We start from the raw sequence: 23,900 nt of genomic DNA on the forward strand, positions 1-23,900 counted from the left end.
GTAGATATAAGAATTGGAATTTCTGGGTACCAATTCTGAACTCTTTAGAGGAAAGATAATCTGATATTGAAAACTCACCTTATATTCACTCCTTTCTAATATTAGGCTGGGAGTGTGAAAATCATGGTATTAATACAACCCCAGGAGGCCCCGTGTGCTGCATGTGTATACATGCTACATATCTGTGTATGTGTTTAAGGGCGAGAGCAATATTCAGAGAAAGGGGACTTGGCCACAACACATAGTGTGGAGGCCAGACATAAGGCAACAGTTACAAATAAATAGCAGGTTCATTTCAGTTCATGGGGCACCTTTGCAGTCAAATTACCAAAGTTGGACAGAAGGACTTACCACATCTGGGCAGAGGGACTCCTTGTGTCTTGAAGTTTCAGCAGCAATGAGGCCACCTCATTTCTCACCATTCTCTGACACTGACACCATCTCTCATCACTCTCCTCTTCCTCACTCCCCTGCCACACTGGATTCTTTGTTGCCCTTGAACATTAGGAGCAAGCAACTTACTCAGGGTCTTTGTACTCTCTATGGCTCCTGCCGCCACCCACTTCCACAGATGACCTTGTGGCTCCTGCCCTGTTTTCCTTGAAATCTTTGTTCAAATGTCACCTAGTTTGCAGGTCATCACTAACCACCACTAAAAAAAATACACCCCATCTATGCTCTCCTTTTTACCTGTTATATTATCTTCCCAAGCACCTATCACTATCCGACATGTTTTATCATATTTTTATTTCCTTATTTTCTTTCTCTGTCGTTAGATAGTAAGATTGTATTCTTTTCAGCTTTGTTCACTCTCTGTTTAAACAGTGCCTTGAAATGCTGAACATTCAGTTCATATTCCTACAATGCATGAAATATTTTCTCATTATAACTGTAGAATTCATGACATCTTCAGAAAGGTGGACAGTGGGAAGGATTTCCTCACTAGAGATGGCAGGATGATCCCCTAAAGGGGACCACATTGATACATGAAATATAAAAACAATTTCTTGACTGTAAAATATAAATGACAGCATTTCTGAAAGATTAGTAATGCATGCCCATGTCTTGTTCTCTCCCTGCCCCCCATCTTTGCTAGTCATATCAACCACGTGGAATCAGGGAATAATACACATATTTCTGAATTTCTTCTTATGGGATTTTCAGAGGAACCCAGATTGTTAACTTTCATCTTTGGGCTGTTCCTGTCCATGTACCTGGTCACTGTGCTTGGGAACCTGTTCATCATCTTGGCCATCATCTCAGACTCCCACCTCCACATGCCCATGTACATCTTCCTCTGCAACCTGTCCTTTTCTGACATCTGTTTCACCTCCACCACTGTTCCAAAGATGCTGGTGAACATACAGACAATTGGCCATCATCTCAGACTCCCACCTCCACATGCCCATGTACATCTTCCTCTGCAACCTGTTCTTTTCTGACATCTGTTTCACCTCCACCACTGTTCCAAAGATGCTGGTGAACATACAGACAAAGAGTAAGTTCATAAGCTATGCAGGCTGCATCACCCAGATGTACTTTTTTATCCTCTTTGCAGACTTAGAAAACTTTCTCCTGACTGTGATGGCATATGACCGGTTTGTGGCCATCTGTGACCCCCTGCACTACATGGTCATTATGAAACCCAGGCTATATGGACTGCTGGTTTTGGTGTCCTGGATTCTGAGTGTTCTGCAATCTTTGTTGTATAGCTTAATAGTGTTGCAGCTGTCATTTTGTACAGATGTGGAAATCCCCCACTTCTTCTGTGAACTTAATCAAGTGGTCCACCATGCCTGTTCTAACACCTTTGTTATTGACATAGTGATGTATTTTATAGTTGGGCTACTGGGTGGTGGCCCCCTGGCTGGAATCCTTTACTCTTATTCTAAGATAGTTTCATCCGTACATAAAATTTCATCATCTCAGGGTAAGTATAAAGCATTTTCCACCTGTGCCTCTCACCTCTCCGTTGTCTCCTTATTTTATGGTACAAGCCTAGGTGTGTACCTTAGCTCTACTGCTACACACAGCTCACGTGCAAATTCAATAGCCTCAGTGATGTACACTGTGGTCACTCCCATGCTGAACCCCTTCATCTACAGTCTGAGGAATAAAGACATAAAGAGAGCTCTGAAAAGGTTTTTTGGTAGGAAACTATAAAAGGACCATTTTTCAGGATGTGTCCATGATTGCAGAGCTCTAAGCCTCACAGCTAGTAATTGTGATTATTTAATCAGGCATGGAAGTATATCTTTCTTCTATTTATTTCTTTGAATTTCCATTTTTTTAAAAAATAATTTCAACTGCTTTATAGAATTTAAGCAACTCCCTTTATAAAGTTTTCTGTCATCTCTGATATTCAACAGGTTTTGTTTTTGTTTTTGTTCTCCTTTTGTCATTTTTCTACTTTCCCAAAGTTATTCCCATCTTTGGTTTGGAAACAATTTGGAGATTCCAATGTGTCTTATATAGTGATGAGTTGAACTCATCCTATAGAATAAACTACACCTGGCAACTAAGGCTATTCATATAACTTTATAATAGAGGACAATCTGAGACCACAGGTCTTCACTTTCATATCTTTCTCTATCTCTACCTTAACTGCTTTTTCTAATAATATAGACCTTTATGTAGTTGTGCACATTACAGCTTGTTATGGGATTTTATTCTTCTATGATCCTGATTCTTATCAAGTCCATTGTCTGCAGTGCCTACTATGTTCCTGGCATAGTGTAGTAAGTCAAAAATTGCTTATCAAACACATGTTCCACGTGTAGTGTACACTGAAAGACAGATTTGCATATATTGATTGACTTAATATGGACTTAGAGGAAGATAAAACCTTAAATATCATGAGGTAAAATTTTCAATCATTCATTGAATTACTATGGAAGATTGTTTTTTGATGATGTACTTCTACTCATTGAAATGTAGAAGCTTGATGTCCATGTACGAGTTTGTTAATTGAGATGAGGGATTTGGTGTTCTGTTTTATATCATTTTCTTGGATCATATTTACATGTATGGTTAAAATTTTCCAATGCTGCCTATGAATAGGACTTCTTCCCTTGCCCTAAACAAAATACCTTCCCCTTTAAATTTTTTGTCATAAATATTAAAGTACAAGTGAGTGAATGACATATGTATTATTCTATCATCAATTTCCTTATATCTTTTATGCCCTAAATTCCCTTCACTTCTCACGATCAAAGGACAATTCACACAAGACCTTGAATTTCTACCCAGTCATGCCTCTGGGAATGGAGACTTGTGATTGAAGGTTACAAGCTATTCCTGCAAAAATATACATATCCTTCCAACCTCTCCTGCTTATCTACAAGGGAATTGCAATGGTAGCCTTTGTTTAACACGGTTGTTTGAAATAAACATGAACATCCAGGTAATCGTGAGTGCTGCCTTCAAATATCAGAAACAATGTCAAAAATAAGAAGCTGCAGTTAATTCTGAATGTCTTTAGTTCTGTTTTCATTGATCATTGTATCAGTAAACTGTAGCTTCCTAACAGGCCATCAAAGAGTAAATGGTTTAAGATAATGCTTTTCTTATCATGTGAGAGTCTATATGGGAGTGTCTTCTGGCTTCCTCATGAGTATGTGGTCAGCTGGAGGTGTTCTGCTAATCTTGGTTGGGTTCTTTCACATCTGGAGGCTTTCTGGTTGTAGGTTGGACCAAGGTGCTCATGGCTGGGACAACTGGGATCTGCTCCTTATGTCCTCCCCTCCTCATACAGCAGGCTTGCCTGGACCTGTTCCACTGAAGAGGCAGGTTTACATGGGAGAGCAGCAGAAACACACCAAGGCCCCATAAGGGACACTGTGACATCACTGTATTCTTTTGGCCAATGCAAATGAAACATTTTAAGTCCAACACCTCAAATGTTTACCTTTGTTTTTTGTCTTCTTTTTTTTTTTTCTGGCAAAAGCACCTAAACTCTACTGTTGTAGCTAATTTACAGTGTGCAGTACAATATTACTAACTGTCCTCACGCTGTACATTAGATATCTAGTCCTTCTGTTGTGAGGCACTTGCACAGAAGAATCCAAGACCAACATTGGTTTTATAGCTCTTTTAATAGTTGACAGCTCTTTTTGGTGTTACAGCTCTTTTTGATGTTACAGCGCTTTATTGCTTGCAAGCAAGGAGAGCACTGGGGAATGAAGATTCCTAGATCAGTTTCTCCCTGAATAAAGGAAACAGGCAGACTTATATAGCCAAAATTCCCACCCTGACTTTCTGCCCAAGTTCCCATCTTGGGGAAGTTCAGGTCTTCCTATGTAAATAAGGGATGCAGTCCTGCTAATTTGTATTGGCTGATTATGGGACACAGTTCATTGGCCCGCTCTGGAGCCTAATTTGCATCCAGACCTTAGGGTGGTGTGAGACTGTTATCTCCTATTAGCACATGAATACAGGCAGGTGCAGGAAACAGGCAAGTCAGAGTTTGCGATTAAGACAGCAGAGTATAAAATTTCTAAAAGAGTTTCTCCAGTGGAAGGGGGCAGGTCTAACAATCAGAAAATACTCAGGGTTTCCCACTACACTTCTTAACTGCAGCTGAGTACCTTTTACCTGCATCTCCCTGGTAACCACTATTCTACTCTTTGTTTCTATGCATTTGACATTTTTTAGATTTCATGTATAAGTGAGATTATGCATTTTTAAAAAATGATTACAATGTGTAAGGTCGAATATACTAATTATACTGACTTGAGCATCACATATTGCACACAGGTATTGATAGTTAATGGTGTACCCCACAGAAATGTGCAATCAATTATGTCTCAATAAAAAAGTCAGTGAGATCATGCATATTTTTATTTCTGTGTCTGGATTATTTCACTGTGCATAATATCCTCCAGGTTCATCCATGTTGTCACAAAAGCAAGATCTTTCTATTTAATGCCAAATAAAATTACTATATATATGTAAGTTTATATATTATAAATAAAATCATAAAATGAACAAAATTTCTATTTTGTTTTATTACACATAGTTAGTGTATACAACCAGTTCATCCCTCCATGAACACTTAGGTTATTTACATATCTTGGCTAATGTGCAGAATGTGAAATGAACATGAGAGCACAGATATCTCTACAACGTGCTGATTTAATTTATGTTGGGTTTATACCCAGAAGAGGGACTGCTAGGGTCTATTTTTAACTTTTTGAAGAACTTTCATGTGGTTTTCCCATATTATTTACATTCCCAACAGGGGAGTATACCAGGATTCTCTTTTCTTCATACCCTGCACAACACTTGTTATCTCTTGTCATTTTGATAATAGCCATCCTAAGAAGAGTGAGGCAATAGCTCATTGTGGTTTCAATTTGCATTTCCCTGATGATTAGTGATGTTTGCTCTTTTTTTTTTTCCCCATGTACCTATCGCCCATTTGTATGTCTTCTTTTGAGAAATGTCTGTTCAATTTCTTTGCCCATATTTTAATCATATTATTTGTTTTCTTTGTACTGGGTTGTTTGAATTCTGTGTATATTTTGATTATTAACCCCACTATAATATTTATTGTTTCTCCCATGCCTTGGGTTATCCGTTTACTGTGTCTATCATCTTCTTAGCTGTGCAGAAGCTTTTTGCTAGTTTGATGTAATCCCACTTGTCTATTTTTGCTTTTGTTGCCTGTGCTTTTAGTTTTATGTCAAGAAAATCATTGCCCAGACCAATGTCTTGGAAGTTTCATTCTATGTTTTCTTCTAGGAGTTTGGCAGTTTCTGGTCTCAAATTGAAGTCTTTAATCCATTTTCAGCTGATTTTTGTATATGGCTCAAGATAAGGTCTAATTTATTTCTTCTACATTTGAATATGCAGTTTTCCTAACACAATTTATTGAAGATACTGTCCTTTCCTAATTGTGTGTTGTTGGCATCTTTGTCAAAAATGAATTGACCAAAAGTGTGTAAGTTTATTTCTGGGCTCTGTATTCCATTCCATTGGTCAAGTTAATCAAAGTGAGCATCTTTGTGACCACTCCTATGGCTTGTGTATCTGGTAAATCACTGATGTCCATTTCATTAGGGTCGATTTCTGGAGATTTATGTTGTTCTCTTGTTTGGAACATATTTCCTCATCTCTTTATGTTCCTTGTCTCTCTGTGTTGGTTTCTGCATCTTAGATAAAACAGTCTCCTCTCCAAGTCTTGACAGTTTGGCATCATGTAAGAGATTAATCTCACCAATCAGCCCCAACAGAGATTCTGGACCCCTCTCAATCCTTTGTGCTTGTCCAAACCCCTACCTTTTTGGTTCATGCTCACAGGAGACTAGGGCACATCAATTCCCACCAGTGCCACAAGACAGGCAAGATAGAAGACAGTCCCTAGATTACCAGGTGGAAAAGTTGGGATTCTATATATGTGGTCCAGTTCCCTCTTTCCTTATGCAGAAAGTGGGAGCTTGAGTTTATCTCCCACTTTCTTTGCATGCTCATTCAGATGACACACTTTTTCAAACCACAGTTTTGCTCTCTGATGCTCTGGGTGCCTAGAGAATACCAAGATCCATCAGTTCTGAGAGACAGGCTGATTACCTGGAGGCTTGGTTCTATCTCTGCAGTGAGCTGGTTGGATGAGCTATGGAGGTGCCCACCTGCCATTCAAATTTCCAGAAGAATAGTGATTGCCTGACCTGTCAGTTTCCACAAATAGGTGAGATGGAAGCCAGGCCCTCAGAGAGCAGCTGGAGTAGTTGGGACAACAGATGTGCATTCTAACCTCTTTCTGTGTGAGACTGGAACTCAGGCTTTATTTCCAAAGGAGCCAGAAGGAGGAGTCATTGGGAATCCTGGCCAGCCATTTAAAACTGCTGCTTTGATATCTATAGGCCATTCAAGACACTTGAATGCTGGATCCCATTAGCTACCAGAAACCTGTGACTTAAAAGCCAGAACCCCAGACAGCACCCAGAAAACTCAGGGCACAAAATTTGTAGACCAATCCTTCTATGCAGAAGATTGAGGCATGTTTTTACCCAGTGGAGTGATTGGCAGTTAAAAAAATGGGAAAGCAAATGAATAGATATTTCACAAAAAAGCATATATAAATGGCCAAAAGGTATACAAAAATAAAATGCTTAACATCACTAATCATCAGAGAAATGCACATCAAAACAACAATGAGATATTATCTCACCGCATTAGAATGGCTATTATCTTTTTGATAATATAACAGATGCTGGTGAGAATCCAGAGAAAGGGGAACAATCATACATTGTTGATGGAAGTGTGAATTAATATAGCCATTATGGAAAACAGCATGGAGGTTTCTCAAAAATTACATATAGGACTACCATAGGATCCAGTATTCCCAATACTGGGTATGTACCCAAAGGAAAGAAATCATCATGTCAAAGGGATACCTACTCTCCATGTTTATCACAGCTCTATTTACAATAGCCATGAGTTGGAACCTACCTAAACATCCATCAATGGATGACTGGATAAAGAAAATGTGTACATATACACAGTGAAATACAACTCAACCATTTAAATCAATGAAATCCTGCCATTTGCAGCAACACAGAGGAGCTTAAAAAGAATTATGTTAAGTGAAATAAACCAGGCACAGAAATAGAAATACTAAAAAGCTAAAAAAATTGATCTCACAGAAGTAGAGAGCAGAATAGAGACTGGTAAGGAGAGGGGGGAGGGTTGATAAGGAGAGATTGGTCAATGGATATAAAATTATAGAGAGTTAAGAAGAATAAGATCTAGTGTTCCTTAGCAATTTAGTGAGAATATAGTGAACGGCAAATTACTCTGTAACTTCAAGTAGCTAATTGAGAGGATTTTGAATGCTTATAGCACAAAGATGTGACAAACATTTGTGGTGATGAACATGCTAAGTATGCTGATGTGATCATCACACACTGTATAAATGTACCCAGATAAATATATACAATTATCATGGGTCAACTGAGGAAAAATATATTTAAAAATATAAACAAATAGAGAATAGAATAGAACAGAGGCAGGGAAGGAGACGGCAAGAGGGGGATGGGGAGAGGTTGGTAAATGGGTACAAAATTATAAAGTCTGTGTTGTATAGGAGCAATATGTTCTGATGCTCTAAGGTGAATATACAAATAATATTGTATTATCCATTTGTAAATAGCCAGAAAAGAGGATAGTGAATGTTATAATTGCAAAGAAATGATAAATGTTTAGGTGACAAATACACTAACAATTCTCATGTGACTGTTATACAATCTATGCATGTATGGGAACAATAAACTCTACTCCATATAAAGGTAAAATTAAAAATAAAAAATTGATGTATACAATAATTTTCCTTATAAATGGATCTTAGACCTAAGTGAAAATGCCAAACTATAAAACTATTAGAATACAGCTGAAGAAAATATAGGTTACAGTGGGTTTGGCAATGACATTTTAGATACAATACATAAAGCATGACCCACATTCGAAAACAATTGATGTTTTACTTTATTAAAATTTTAAAATTTGGCTCTGGGAATGACACTGTTGGGAGAATCAAAATGCAAACAAAACACTGGGAGACAACCTTTATGAAACATGCTTCTGATTAAGGACTGGTATTAAAAATATATAAAGAGGCTGGCCCAGTGGCGCACTGCTACAGTGTGCCGCTTGGGAAGCATGGCAGCACTCCCACCGAGGGTTTGGATCCCACATACAGACCGGCCGCTCACTGGCTGAGTGAGGTGCGGGTGCAACACCGAGGGTTGTGATCCCAGTGCCAGTCCCGGTCCAGTACGGGCGCGACACTGAGGGTTGCGATCTTAAGGACTGGTATTAAAAATATATAAAGAGGCTGGCCCAGTGGCGCACTGCTACAGTGTGCCGCTTGGGAAGCATGGCAGCACTCCCACCGAGGGTTTGGATCCCACATACAGACCGGCCGCTCACTGGCTGAGTGAGGTGCGGGGGCGACACCGAGGGTTGCGATCCCGTTGCCAGTCCCGGTCCGGTACAGGCGCAACACTGAGGGTTGCGATCCATTGCCGGTCACGAAAAAAGACAAAAAAGGAAAAAAAAAAATATATATATATATATATAGAGAGAGAACTATTAAAACTCAAAATAAGGATACAAACAGCTCAATTTGAGAAATAGGCAAAACAACTGAATGGACATCTAATAAATACGATATACCATTGGCAAATAAACATATAAGAATATCCTCAACATCATACATAATCAGGAAACTGCATATTAAATAATAGGAATCAAATACACATGTATTAGAATAGTTAAAATTCAAAACACTGACAACACAAAATGCTGGCAAGGATATGGAGAATAAGTGTGTACACACACATGGAAACCTTCAGCAACTTTTTTTATAATTTCCAAAACATGTACACAATGAATATGAACTTCAGTAGGTAAGTGGATATCTAACTGTGGTATATTCATACAACAAAATATTATTAAGCAATAAAAATGAGCTACAAAGACAAGAAAATACATAGGGGAAATTCAATGCATATTGATAAGTGAAGGAAGTCAATCCAAAAAGTCTACTGGTGGAGTTTGGATGTGCTGTCCCCTCCAAAACTCATGTGGAAATTTGATCTCCAATGTGGCAGTGTTGGAAACTGATGGAGCCATGGGGTGGATCCCTCATGAATGGATTAATGCTCTCCCTGGGGGAGGGGTAGTGAGTGAGTTCTCACTCTATTAGTTCCCATGAGACCTGATTGTTTAAAGGACCCTGGCACCTCCTCTCTCTCGCTTCCTCTCTCTTGCTTCCTCTTTCCATGTGATCTGCTTGTACCCACTGGCTGCCTGCCACTTTCCACCATGAGTAGAAGCAGTCTGAGGCCCATGCCAGATGCAGCTATCCCAGAATCGTAAGCCAAATAAACCTTTTTCCTTATAAATTGCCCAGTCTCAGGTATTTCTGTTATAGCAACACAAAACGGACTAAAACATCTACATACTGTGTGATTCCACCTGTGTGACATTCTGGAAAAGGGAAAACTGTGAAGTTAGTAAAAAATATCAGTGGTGGTCTTATGTTGCTTTGCCCCCCACATATTTGTCACCCCTCTTCCCCTGGGTGATGGAGCCACAAAGGATTACTCAAAGCCCATCTCCTCTTAGCAGTGAGAAGCCCCAAAGTGGTTAACTTCCCCAGAACCCTCAAGGGAAAGGCATTCGTTCCTTGGGAAATTAACCCTGAATTGGGGTTTTCTTCCTACATTTATTCTTTAGCCCAGGAAGTTACAGCAAGAGACATAGGTGGGGTTATAGTTTAACAATATTGGCTGGTAACTCTCAGTGAAACAAGCCAGATGACATTCCATAAGACAATTTAAGTGATCCACCAACAAAAGCTTGATCTCAGCAAACATTCCTTCTTACGGCAGTCTCTCAGTATCCTTACATATTAATCAGTAAATTGTTTATCATTGAACCAGCAGCCTTGCTGTGTTACAAATCTTTATCTTACACCAAAGAATTTATAGACTGAAGAAAATTTCCTGTCCTCTGCAAGGTCAATATTTGAAATGGCGAGGCTTTGGAAAACCAGGCCCTGTGAGGTACATTTGCTTTATGAATCCTCTACAGCCTTAGATTTACGGAAGGTAGGCAGAGATGAATACCTGGAACCTAGAGGATATTTAGGGCAATGGAACTATTTTGTATGATGCTGTAATGGTGGATACATATCATTGTCAAAACCCAGAGAATGTACAACACAGAGAGTTAACCCTAGTGTAAACTGTAGACTTCAGTTAATAATCGTATTGTATCAATATTTGCTCATCATTTGTAACAAATGAGCTACTCTCATGCAAGATGTTAATTATAGGGGAAACTGTGTGGTGATGAGGAGGAAGAATATGACTCTGAACTTTCCACTTATATTTTCTGTAAACCAGAAACCTCTCCGAGATATAAAGTCTATTTACTTTTTAATGGGGTACATAAAAATGGGTATAGTCAGATATTGGAATACCGTACACCAATGCAAAGATTGATCTACAACCATATCCAACAATATGCATAAACCCATAAAATAAGCTTGACTTTAACTAAAGTGTACTATATGATTTACTTTATAGAGTACAAAACCAATCAAAACTAATGTATGGTATTAGGGTCAGAATAGTGGTTATGTGGGTGGAGGGAGTGGGTTTCGAAGATAGTCCTGGAGAGAAAGATCCTAGGGTGCTGGTTATACAGCTATATTCAGTTTGTGATAATTCCTCCAGTTGAATATTTATGATGCACTTTTCATGGGAATATCATATTTAAGTAAAATAATTGTTTAGTGTGACATGGAGGGTATGTAAACCTCCAGTGAAATAGTAGAAAATATCAGAGGTGGGAATGGCAAGACAGATCACAAATCAGACTTTGAGAAAGAAAGTTCCCACTGGTAAAATTGAAGACCCAGAAATTGAGACTTGGAGAGAGAAATGGGAGCAGTATGAGAGTGAGAGAGAACATGACTGAGAGAAAACCAAGAACCTTCCACAGCTAAACGTTGCAGAAGGCTCTACTTGAATGCCTTGCTCAACACATATCCATCTCTGTGTCCCAACATTTCTGCAGGTAAAATTCATGCTTCCACCATCTCCACCTCCCTTCATTCCTTGCTGGGCTCTCTGGGGTCATCAAGATGTGTCCATGAATCAACATTCCCCTAACTTCACTTACCAATTGTGTCAAGACATAGGCTTCTTGGACTCAGTGCAGCATTTAGAAGGAAAAGAGTTCATTTTTTCTTACTCTAGAAGTGATTAAGTAGAGGAGAGGAGCAAGAAGGGGACATTTCTATCTACAGACTCCTGACCTTCTGAAGTAGAATTTCCATAGATTTACATTAAACATATAGTATGACTCTCTATCACTTGTCCAAAAAATTCATTTTCCTGCTTAGGGTGGAGGTGAAAGAACTCATTGTTCAGGGTTTGAGCCTTGAAGTATCCCCCCAAGTCTGATGAATTCACAATTATACTTGTGCAGACCATTTGCAGAGATGGTCCTAATTCACCACTCTTCCCTGCATACATAACTTTTTTGGTGTGACTGTGAGGCTTCTCCCATCAAAGAACTCCATCCAGTGGGAGTCTATTTCTCCACCTTTGAATCTGGGCTGGCCTTAGTATTTCATACTTGCATTGCACAATAGAATATGGCAGAAGTGACAGTGTGCCTAAAGGAACCTTGGTGTGCTGCTGCTGCTCTCTCCTATAACCCTGCCTCTGACTTGTGAACAAGTATAGGCAAGCCTGCTGTAGGAGGAGTGGATGGTGGGGAGCAGATCCCAGGTGTCCCAACCACGGCCACCCATACAAGCTTCATGCCAGCAAACACCTAGGTATGAAAGAACCCAACCAAGATTAGCAGATCAACTTCAGCTGATTTGTATCTGATGACAGACTCAGGAGGAGACCAGAAAAGACCAGAAAACTTTCACATCATAGACTCCTATGTGATACAAAAGAAGAAAAAAAAAATTATTTTAAGCCATTTATTTTGGGGTGGCTTGTTATGCAGCAATAGCTTACTGATACAATAATCATGCAAACAGAACTGAGGACATTCAGAATAATTGGCTACTTTTTATATTTGAAGGCAACATTCATGATTACCTGGTTATTTACATCTATTTCAGATAATTATATTGAAATGTGACTATCAATGAAATTCCATTCCTCATAATTGGGAAAAATTGGAAGAATATGTATGTTTATCTGGGAAAAACTCATTCCCATTATTCACAAGTCATCATCACCAAAGGTTTGGCAGTGTTAGATTCAAGCTCTTGTGTGACTCATCCATTGCTCATGAACATTGAAGACAGATTAGAACATAAAAAAATAAAATAAAATTTACGATCAAGTATATACAGACTGTTCACTTACCTGGATATTAATGTTTATGACAAAATTGAAAAGAGGATATATTTTGTTTAAGGTAATAGAAGGAGTCATATTTGTCAGCAGCACTGGGTTATTTTTTAGCAAAAAACAAAATAACAGAATAGCATTCTGTTCAGTCATAAAAGGGAAGGAAATCCTGTCATTTGCAACATCATGCATGAACCTGGAGGACATTATTTTAAGTAACATAAGCCAGGCACACTGTGGAATCAAAAAAGTTGATCACACAGATGTAGAGAATAGGATGGTGGTTTCCAAAGGCTGGAGTGGCTGGAGAGTGGGGGTGAAGTTGGTGAGATGTTGGCAAAGGATACATAATTACAGTAAGATAGGAGTAATAAGTTCAAGGCCTCTATTGTACAGTACAGTCAATATAGTTTATAACAATATAATATATTCGTGAAAAATGCAATGAAAATGGATGTTGTGTTCTCATCACAAAAATGATAACTAGGTGAGGTAATGAATTTGTTAATTAGCTAGATATAACCATTTCACCATGTATATATACTTCACAATATGATGTTGTACAAGATAAACTCATACAGTTTTATCTGTCCATTAAAAAAGATACAAAGAGACACAAGGGAATTGTTGGAGGTGATGGGCATTTATTACCTTGATTGTGGTGATATTAACATGAATGTATACACAGGCATAAAATCAGAAAAAAGAAGAAGAAAAGAAAAAAAAAACAAGAAGAAAAAAGAGAACATGATGCAATGAATAGTATAGAACAAGACACCAAACCTTCAGTCCACTGAATACACCCCTTTACACTTGGAAACCAAGGCTGCACATTTCCATGATGTACATCACCAAAAACAAATATTCTATAGAAGACAAATGATTGAAAATTTTACGTATTACAGGTCATCTCTGAGTTCACCATATGAAGTCAATTGTTTTATGCTAATTTGTCTGTGTACAATAAATTTTAATGTATATTTGATAGGCAAAATTTCATTAGTTTTCTTTTTTTTTAATTTAACTTAATTTTATCAATATTCAGTGTGGTTGATTATTGTGACCCATAACCAAAACCTCCGTCCTTCCTCCCTCTCCCCCCTCTCTCCCAACAACCTCATATCTGTTCACTCATCATATCAATTTCAAGGAATTGTACTTGTTGTGTCTTCTTCCCTACCCCCCCCAGTCTATTTGTGTATTTATTTATTTATATTTAGCTCCCACAAATAAGTAAGAACATGTGATATTTCTCTTTCTGTGCCATCATATCAATTTCAAGGAATTGTACTTGTTGTGTCTTCTTCCCTACCCCCCAGTCTATTTGTGTATGTATTTATTTATATTTAGCTCCCACAAATAAGTAAGAACATGTGATATTTCTCTTTCTGTGCCTGACTCATTTTACTTAATATAAGTCCCTCTAGGTTCATCCACGTTGTTGCAAATAAAATTTCATTAATTTTCTGTGCCATAAAATATAGTGCCCACTGTGAACACTGCTGTGTGTGAGAATAGAATCCTCACTAACTACCTGTCCTTGATTATTATACAATGTACATATACAAAACATATGATTGTACATATATACAAAAACATGATTGTACATAAAATTAAAATGTGTCAATTAAAATAAATTGTTTATAAAATTAGAAACATAAAAAATAATAGTTGCTGAGTGAGAAAAATGAGAACAGATCTTTATGAGGGGAATAAAATCCCATTATCAAGTGTAAAACCACTACTATGTTAAGGTCTAAATTATAAGGAAGAGCAGTTCAGGTATTCAAATAGAAAGAAATGATAGACACAAAAATGAAAAACTGTGGTCTATCATTTCTTTTATAATAAAATTGTATCAAGAACCTCAACTGTCAAGAGTAGTTTTTCCATAAAAATAGTACAACTCATCACTATATGAGATGAATAGAAATGTACAAATAGTTTATAATCCGAAGTGAAAGCAGGATCTTAACTTTGTGAAAGCAGGAAAAGGGGAAGGTAAAATATATTGAATATCAGACAGAGCAGAAGGTTACTATACAGAGTTGCTTAAAGTGTATAAACCAGTTAAAATTAACGAAATAGAAATCACAGGAAATAATTGGCAAGTTCCACTTCCATGACCTGATCAAAGAACTGTAATGCCTGGTTCTGAAGCTTAGAGCCCTGCAATCACAGGCAATTCTTGAAAAATAGCTCTTTTATGGCTTCCCTCTCAAGAGATTTTCTGGAGCCCCTTTTATGTCCTTATTCCTCAGGCTGTAGATGAAGGGGTTCAGCATGGTTGTGACCACAGTGTATATCACTGAGGCTACAGCAATTGAGGGTGGGTTCTGTGTAGCAGCAGAACTAAGGTACACTCCTAGGCTTGTACCATAAAATAAGGAGACAGCTGAGAGGTGAGATGCACAGGTAGAAAATGCTTTGTACTTCCCCTGAGCTGATGAGGTTGCAGGTATGGAGGAAGCTATCTTAGAATAAGAGTAAAGGATCCCAATAAGGGGTCCACAAAACCAAAGCCCTGCTCCCAAATTAATCCCATGTCATTAGAAAATGTGTCAGAATAGGCAAGGTGGACAAACTAATTAAGTTCACAGAAAAAGTGGGGGATTTCCAAGTCTGTACAGAAGGACAGCCTCAACACCATTAAGCTATTTAACAAGGAATTCAGGGCACTCATGATCCAGGACACCAGAATGAGTAGTACACAGAGCCGGGAGTTCATGATGACTGCGTAGTGCAGGGGTGACAGATGGCCACAAACTGGTCACCACAGTCAGGAGGAAGGTGTCCAAAATTCCAAAGAGTAAATAAAAGTATACCTGGGTGATGCAGCCTTCATAGGTTATGACTTTGTTGTGTGTCTGGTTGTTCACCAGCATCTTTGGGACAGTGGTGGAGGTGACACAGATGTCCACCAAGGACAGATTAGAGAGGAAGAAGTACATGGGTGTGTGGAGGTGGGAGTCTGAGATTGTGGCCAGGATGATGAGCAGGTTCCCAAGAACAGTAACCAGGTACATGGACAGGAACTGCCCAAAGAGAAGGGGTTGCAATCCAGGTTCCTCTGAAAGTCCCAGAAGAAGAAATTCTGAAATTCCTGCATCACTCCCTGGTTCTATATGGTTGATGTGACTATGAAAAAATGAGAAAGACATCATGACCCAAACATGCCTTACTAACCTTCAAGACACTAATTCCTATATTTTGTGTATTAATAGGATTTCTTTAGTGGATCCCTTTTGCTACCTCTGACTAGAAATCCCTGTCCCATTCTCAGCCTTTCCCCAAATGGTCATGTATTCTAAAATTTTAGTGAGCAATTNCCTGTCCCATTCTCAGCCTTTCCCCAAATGGTCATGTATTCTAAAATTTTAGTGAGCAATTTTTTCCTGGATTTGAGGAATATAAATTGCTTGACAGTTACATTACATTCTCTATCTAGGCAGTTATTGATCAGTGCTAAGAAATGAAGGCCCGTAAAATCTAATAATAGAGGGATAACTGATAACACACACGAAGAAACACAAATATAAGTAGATAAAGTGATAGTTGTGCAGCAGTCAGATATGATGGATACTATGAAAAAGAAAGAGGATATAGAGGAGGAAGTTGATAGGGACTGCTATCATTTTACTGGGTGCTCAGAAAAAAATTGTGGTAAGGTATGTCAGTTTGAACGTTCATCTAAAGAAAAAAAACAGCAAAGGACTAAATCAAAAATTCAAAAATGGAAGTACACAAAGAACAACCAAATGAAATATCAGAAGAAATGTTTTGGTTTTTATAAGGTCTGACAGGAAATGAGACAAGACTTTTCCCCCACTCTTTTTTTAATGGGTTATGAATATTCATGAGATAAAAAGCTGATTGTCACCCTTGTTGCCCAAGATGTGAATGCCCGATCTATACTGGCAGCATACCCATTTCCACAAATTGCAATTGTACCCCATGTCCCCACCCAATTATCCCCAACCTCCATCCCCTTCCCCTGCCCCCTCCACTAAACTTTGTATCCCAAGGTATATTTTCTCCCTCTGCAAGTCCAGCGCACCACTGTCCCCACTCTCCCAACTCTTTTTGTGTGGTACCTTTTCTCTGTTAATCTTGGACTCTCAGTATTTATCTATTTTCTGACAAATCCAAAGAGCACATGCTAGGCCTGGTCTGATCTTTGTCCAATATGCGCAGGCTTCCCAGGACAATGTTCTGTGACACACTGCACACATCATGACATTTCTATCCTTTTCCACTGAATGACATCCTGCATGTGGTGTATCCCTGAAGGCATTACATCATACTTATTTAATTCATTGTACGCTGTGTTCACCTTCATAATGCAAGATCCAAATAGCAGGGACTTTACCCATTTTATTTACCTCTGTATTTGTGTGATTATATGAAAAAAAAATAAAGAAAAGGAAAAATTATGAAATATAATGAGTAACAGTGAAATTACACATGGTTAAATAGAACAGTTTGAAAACAACTGTTCTAAACAGTTGGAATGGAGCATCAAACATTAATTAACAAGATATAAAATACCATTAATTTATGGACATTAAGATGGGCTAATAATGAAGTTGTCAAGGCCCTAGACATAAAAAAAAAAAAATTAAGAAAATGTATATTAGAGAATGTTCCCAGAGTGTTCTGGCACATTCTTGGCCAATGCCCATTTATTATTTGTTGAATGAATTAGGAATTATGCCTCAGTATATATGGGAATTTAGTAAATGAAAAAGTTATATTTCAATTTAATTGGAATAGCTTGAATAGTCAAATAAAAGCTGGCATCAATGGCTTTCTGTCTGGAAGAAAATAAAATTTTGTCCCCTACCTCATAAATTACAAAAATAAAAAATCGGAGAAACTAAAGACTTCAGTATAAAAGTAAACAATATATTTTACATGAATATCTAGAAAACTACCTCTACAATTTAATATGAGCAAACCATCTTAAGTAAGAAAAGACTCTGGAGTAGGAAGGTACACATTTCACTAAAATTTAAAACTTTTTATGTCCATAAGTATAGCTTCAAAAGTCAATAGTGAAACAACAATCTATAAAAATCAATTGAAAAATTAACTGTAGAAAATGAGCATATATTAGTAATCAAATCAAAATGGTGATCAAACATATAAATATTGGCTCAAATCCAACAATACTTTAAGAATACAAGAGATCTTTTTCAAACTTTCAGAGCTGTCACATTTACTGACATTAGAACTTTTAAATTGGTAGCCAATGGGGAGTTCTGTAATCTTGCTGGCAGAAATGCACAGTTTTACAAGGTCTTGGGGAAACAATCTGCAGATAGCTACAAATATAAAAAGTGAAAATAATCTGTAACTCAGAGTTTCAAAGCCTTGACACTACTGAAATCCTGGGCCAGATCATTCTTTGTGGTGGGGTCTGCCCTGTGCATTGTATGAAGTTAAGCAGCACCCTTGGCTTTCCAAAAACCCCTCCCCAGTGTGAAAGCCAAAAATGTCTCCATACATTACTCAATGTCCCTTGGAGGACAAAATCACCGCCAGTAGAGAGTACTTTTTAACTAAACAATCCCAAATTTTGTAGCACTGATATAATAGTAGTTTACTGAGGACAAAATGTGACAAAACATCAATAGCATAAATAGCATGGAGACACACGAGATGTTATGCAGCCACTGATAATAAAGAATCGGCATTACAATAGTTGGTTTCAGAAACTTCCTTAAGGTGCAAATCAGTGAGAAAAAAAGAGGAGAATGGTTAGAAAAGAAGACTGCACTAAAACATAAAGAGCATTTCCAGTGTGCACAGGAGTCTACTCATGCATTTGTGTAATAACTATATGGATATGTATGTATGCATAATACAGAAAGAGAAGTTTTAGAGTGAAACTAAGAACTTAGATAAAACAGGAATGGCAGTGAAAATGCAGTTTGGTTAAGTAGAGTGGTTTCTGGTTACTGTATGAAACAGAGTACAGTAAAAGTCAGAAAATAACTTTATATAAATACATAAAATAGTGATAATATAATAAAATCAATGAGTCACTACTTCAAGATTAAATTGCAAAGACATAGAAATAAAAGAATATAATAGGAAGGATTTTTTTAATTGAGTAAACAGTATCTAAAAGTATAATTTATCTTAAAAATATGAGGATTATAATATGTTTATGAAAGATAAAGTTGATTTTTATCCAAATAATAAAGAATTGTTTTTAAATAATGGCAACTTTTAGAAATAGATCAAACCACAAAAAGACAAAAGGTACCATAAGGAATAACAGAGGTGTGAAATCATGATGAAAATATGCATTAAATGCTATTTATTTCCTTAAAGCATGCAGAGGAACTTTCTGCATTTTAAAAGCAATGAGGAGAAAACCATATGACTGACTGATAAATTTGTCTACATGAAATTCATAAACATTCACACATTTCCCCCAAATATAGCTTTATGAAAGGACCAAATGACAGACACAAAAGTTGGTGAATAATCCCACTTATGATGCTTTTAAAAATGTGATTACAAACAGGAATAAAAACATTTCAACCTACTAAAGAAGTAAAGAAACTGCACAATTTGCAATAGAAGAAAAAATGTCTAAAAAACATAAATATATTCAGCATCACAGGTCAATAAATAATTGTAAAGTAAAGCTTGTTTGTGTACCAGTTTAGCCCACTGATTTGTTTTTCCTGAGATACCCAGTGTGTGAGAAAATACTATTGTGAAAAGTCCATTGTTCTGGATTTCTCATCAGTTCAGAAACATAATAAAATATGAGCCATCTCATTAATAAAAAATAAATACCCTCACTTGATTACACATCCCTCCAGAGCTAATGCCCTGTTTCTCCTCTGCATTTAATTGCAAAGGTCCTTGGACTTATGTTCTACTTTTACTGAAACCCCTTTAAGCCTACCACTCCCTCTTATTGGGATTCCGTGACCGTCACTGTGCCATCAACAGTCACCTGCATTTCTGAGTTCAGTATTCACTTCTGGTTTTAGCATCCTAGATAAATACCTCAATTAATTTAATTAATCAAGCAATGAAACAAACAACCACAGCAATCTCTCAGTGGCGTTCAAGTCACCCACTATTAATGTATCAGGGTGTATTTCGTTCTTTAGGTCTAGGAGTGTTTGCTTTATATATCTGAGTGCTCCAGTATTGGGTGCATATATGTTTATTACTGTTATGTCTTCTTACTGGAGAGATCCATTTATTATTATATAGTGGCCTTCTTTGTCTCTTTTTATGTTTTTTGGTTTAATGTCTGTTTTATCTGATATAAGAATAGCTACTCCTGCTCATTTTGGGTTTGCATTCGCATGGTATATCTTTTTCCATCCCTTCACTTTTAGCCTGCGTGTGTCTCTATATATGAGATGGGTCTCTTGAAGACAGTATGTACTTGGGTTTAGCTTTTTTAACCCAATCAGTCAATCTGTGCCTTTTGAATGGGGAGTTTAATCCATTCACATTTAGAGTGGTTATCAACAGGTATTTTTTAATTCCTGTCATTTAATGCTTTTAGTTTAGATGTTTTAAATGTCTTTTGAAGTTACTTCTACTTTTACTTCTCTTCTTCAATGTTAGTTGGATATTTGAGGTGGCGTTATTTAGCTTCTTGCTCTTTCTAACTGGCATTTTTGTTTTAACAACAGGTTTTGCTCTTTCTTGTGTATCTGTGGTAGTGACATTCATTTTTCAGATTCCAGATGTTTTGAGAATTTCTTGCAGGGCTACTTGTGTGTTGGTGTAAGGTAAAGAATTGTGGCACAACAGGTTGTTGGCTCAAAGACAGACTAGTTACTGATTTTTATGTAAAGATACTGAGAAATTGCTGTTAAGAAAGAATGTTTGCTAAGATCAAGTTTGTGTTGATAGGACCACTTAATTGCCTTACTGGAATGTCATCTGACTTGTTTCACTGAAAGTTACCAGCCTATACTGTTAAACTATAACCCCACCTTTGTTCTCTTCCTGTAACTTCCTGGTCTGGAAAATAAATGCAGGAAGAGAACCCCAATTTGGCATTAATTTCCCAAGGAAGGTATCCCTCTCGCTTGAGAGTTCCAGTGGGAGATTAGCCACTTTGGGGCCTCTCACTGCTCAGAAGAGATGGGATTTGAGTAATCCTTTGCATCTCCATCACTCAGGGGAAGTGGGGTGACAAATCCATGGGGGGCAAAGCAACACAAAGCAACACCCTTCACTCTATAACATCCTTACCCTGCATTATTTGCTAATTATAATGACCACATGAAATAAATTTTATAGTTTATTGATATTCTGTTGTCACCCCAACACACATTTACCCACATATCCCACAATAAAACTTGTTAAAGACAAGAATTTAAAAATATATTCACTTCACTTCTGTTTCCAGGACCCGAAGTTGAAACTATATTTGGCACAAAGTATCTAGTAAAAGTGTTTCATGAATGAACAAAAAAAAAAAGGTCTCAGAGAATGTGTAGAGGAAAACATTGCCATGGACAAATGTTGAGGACAAAAGACTATGGTGGCCACTCACTGATAACATCAAGAAGATGAATCACTTGGTATTCCTTGACTTTTCAGCTAAAGAGAAATAGACCTGTAGATGATATATAGGAATTCATTCACTAAATGTGTGCAAAAGGCAAACAAAAGTTCTGTTAATCTGTTGAACACTGCTTGTATCTAAATTTGTGGCATTCTTGTATCTTTTCCAGCAGTTTCGTCAGCACATGGGACTGGAAAAGCAAACGTGTTTCAGAATTTATCCTCCTGTGACTCTCAGAGGAGGCAGACCTACAGACTCTTGTCTTTGGGCTGTTCAATGTCCATGTACCTGGTCACCTTCACTGAGAACCTGCTCACCATTCTGACGATTATCACTGACCCCTGCCTCCACACACCCATGTACTTCTTCCTCTTCAATCTCTCTTTTGCTGACATCTGCTTCACCACCACCACCATCCTGAAGATGCTGCCGAACATCCAGACACAGAGGAAACTCATTACCTACACAGGATGCATTAGTGAGACATACTTTTCCATGGTTTTTTGGAGTTTCGGATAACTTCCTCCTAACCGTGATGGCCTATGATTGGTTTGTGGCCATCTGTCACCCACTGTGCTATGCCGTCATCATGAACGCCTGGCTCTGTGGCCTCCTGCTTCTGGCATCCTGAACCATAACTGCTCTACAGTCTTTGTTGGAGAGCTTAATGGTTTTGTGACTGTCTTTTTGGACAGAAGTGGAAATTCCCTACTGTTTCTGTGAACTTAATCAGCTGGTCCAACTTTCTTGTTCTGACACCTTCCCCATTGATGCTATAATGTATTTTGCAACTGGAATTACAGGTGTTATTCCACTCACTGTTATCCTTTTCTCTTACTCTGACTGTAACATCTGTTTTGAGAATTTCATCAGCTGGGGGCAAGTATAAAGCATTTTCTACCTGTGGGTCTCACCTCTCAGTTGTCTCCTTGTTCTATGGGACAGGCCTTGGAGTGTACTTTAGTTCTGCAGCTACCCAAAACTCCAGGGCAAGTGCTATAGCCTCAGTGATGTGCACTGTGGTCACACCCATGCTAAACCCCTTTATCTGCAGTCTTAAAAACAAGGACATAAAGCAAGCCCTTTACAAACTCTTCAGCCCAAACCATTCTTTACATAAGGGGATTTTGTCTGAATGTAGACTTATTCATGAACTACAGTGCTCAAAATGCTTGAAGACATAAATCACAATTTTTTTTTTCAAATTACTGATATCATCTGCAATTTACCTTATTGACAAAGTTTGGTTTCTTTAATTTTTCACACAGTATAAGCAACTGGGGTATTTTTCTGTATTTTCTTTAAAAAATTTTGATCTCTCTCATTATATTTTTTCTAGGATTGTTGTTGAAAATAGAATGCACTGCATGAATTTTCAGCAGCAAAATGCATAATACAGGAAACTGGGTACTTATAATACTATAGGAAGAGTTAGAGGAGCAAATGTGTACTGCTGGGCCTGTCAGATTAAAACAGCTGCCCCTGATATAAGCTGCTCTTAGAGAAAAATCACTTACCCTATTGGACACTATATACCAATTTTCAGGATGTGTGTCTACCCACTTCAGAAAGAAACCACATCTGCAATCGCAGAGGCAACTGGAGTCACAGCATGATAAAGTTTACAATAATCCAAATTCACTCTCTAATATCTAATTTCTTCTCCATCATGTAAAACATTAGTTAAGCAGGGGCATAACAGTCATCTGTACCCATGGTATTTCAAGCACTGATAGTGTCACTAATCACTATGATTTTCCTGGGGATGCTTTGTTACTCTTAATATTTTGACAGGCAGGAACACTGTAGATTTCTCTTCGCACCTTCTACCATAATATCCCTGTTCACACATTATGAAAGCTTTGTGAGTATTCTGCCGATGGGCAATTATGACATTTTCAACTACACATTCCTCAAATTTGGCAGTAATAATAGGACATAATTATGGACATAAAATATGCTTTCTGAAACAGAATTAGGCTAATACTTTATTATCATACTTCCCATAGGTGACCACATTAATCTGTAGTTGTAATGCTAATTTCCTATTAATCACTTCACAATTTTCTAGTTAAAATCCACAGGTTTCTTTGAGCACTAGTATTCTGAGAAATTCCTTGCAGTGTTCTCTGAAAAAGAAAGAAGGAAGGAAAGAAAGAAGGGAGGGCAGGAAAGAGGATGGAAGAAAAGAATAAGAAACAGAAAAAAATAAAGAAAATAAAGACAAGGAACAAAGGAAGAAAGATTAAATAAAAGGAGGAAAAGTGCTTAATTGTATTTGCAGACTTTTGTAGCGTACATGTTCTTATTTGGGGCAATTTTCACCAACGAGTGTGACTTTGCTGACCATGGAGTGATACGAGATATGTACAATCAGACCTCATGACCTGTTTTGAGCTGGCTGCAACACACCAGTGCCTTTGGGTAGAGTTAGGAGGAAAATAGAGCATTCATGT

The 23,900-nt window shown here is 37.7% G+C and overlaps 1 protein-coding gene and 2 pseudogenes across 1 annotated transcript; 2 read left to right on the forward strand and 1 right to left on the reverse strand.

Annotated features, from left to right (window-relative positions):
- The first annotated feature begins 1,151 nt into the window (after positions 1-1,151).
- On the forward strand, positions 1,152-2,163 carry LOC103608351 (olfactory receptor 7A10-like). Its single transcript, XM_008592800.1, has 2 exons — positions 1,152-1,319; positions 1,444-2,163. Exons 1-2 carry the CDS (start codon positions 1,152-1,154, stop codon positions 2,161-2,163), a joined length of 888 nt encoding a protein of 295 aa, XP_008591022.1.
- Positions 2,164-15,091: 12,928 nt separating this feature from the next.
- On the reverse strand, positions 15,092-16,048 carry LOC103608352 (annotated as a pseudogene).
- A 414-nt stretch (positions 16,049-16,462) lies between these two features.
- Positions 16,463-22,628, forward strand: LOC103608353 (annotated as a pseudogene).
- The last annotated feature ends 1,272 nt before the right edge of the window (positions 22,629-23,900 follow it).

The sequence above is a fragment of the Galeopterus variegatus genome, unplaced genomic scaffold (assembly GCF_000696425.1).
Source record: "Galeopterus variegatus unplaced genomic scaffold, G_variegatus-3.0.2 Scaffold8337, whole genome shotgun sequence".
Lineage (NCBI taxonomy): Eukaryota > Metazoa > Chordata > Mammalia > Dermoptera > Cynocephalidae > Galeopterus > Galeopterus variegatus.

What these genes read in the sequence shown, in the direction of transcription:
- LOC103608351 (XM_008592800.1), top strand. Translation starts at nt 1,152, where the DNA reads ATGGGATTTTCAGAGGAACCCAGATTGTTAACTTTCATCTTTGGGCTG. An exon ending in GCAACCTGTCCTTTTCTGAC is followed by an intron (nt 1,320 to 1,443) that starts ATCTGTTTCACC and finishes TTCTTTTCTGAC; the next exon opens with ATCTGTTTCACCTCCACCAC.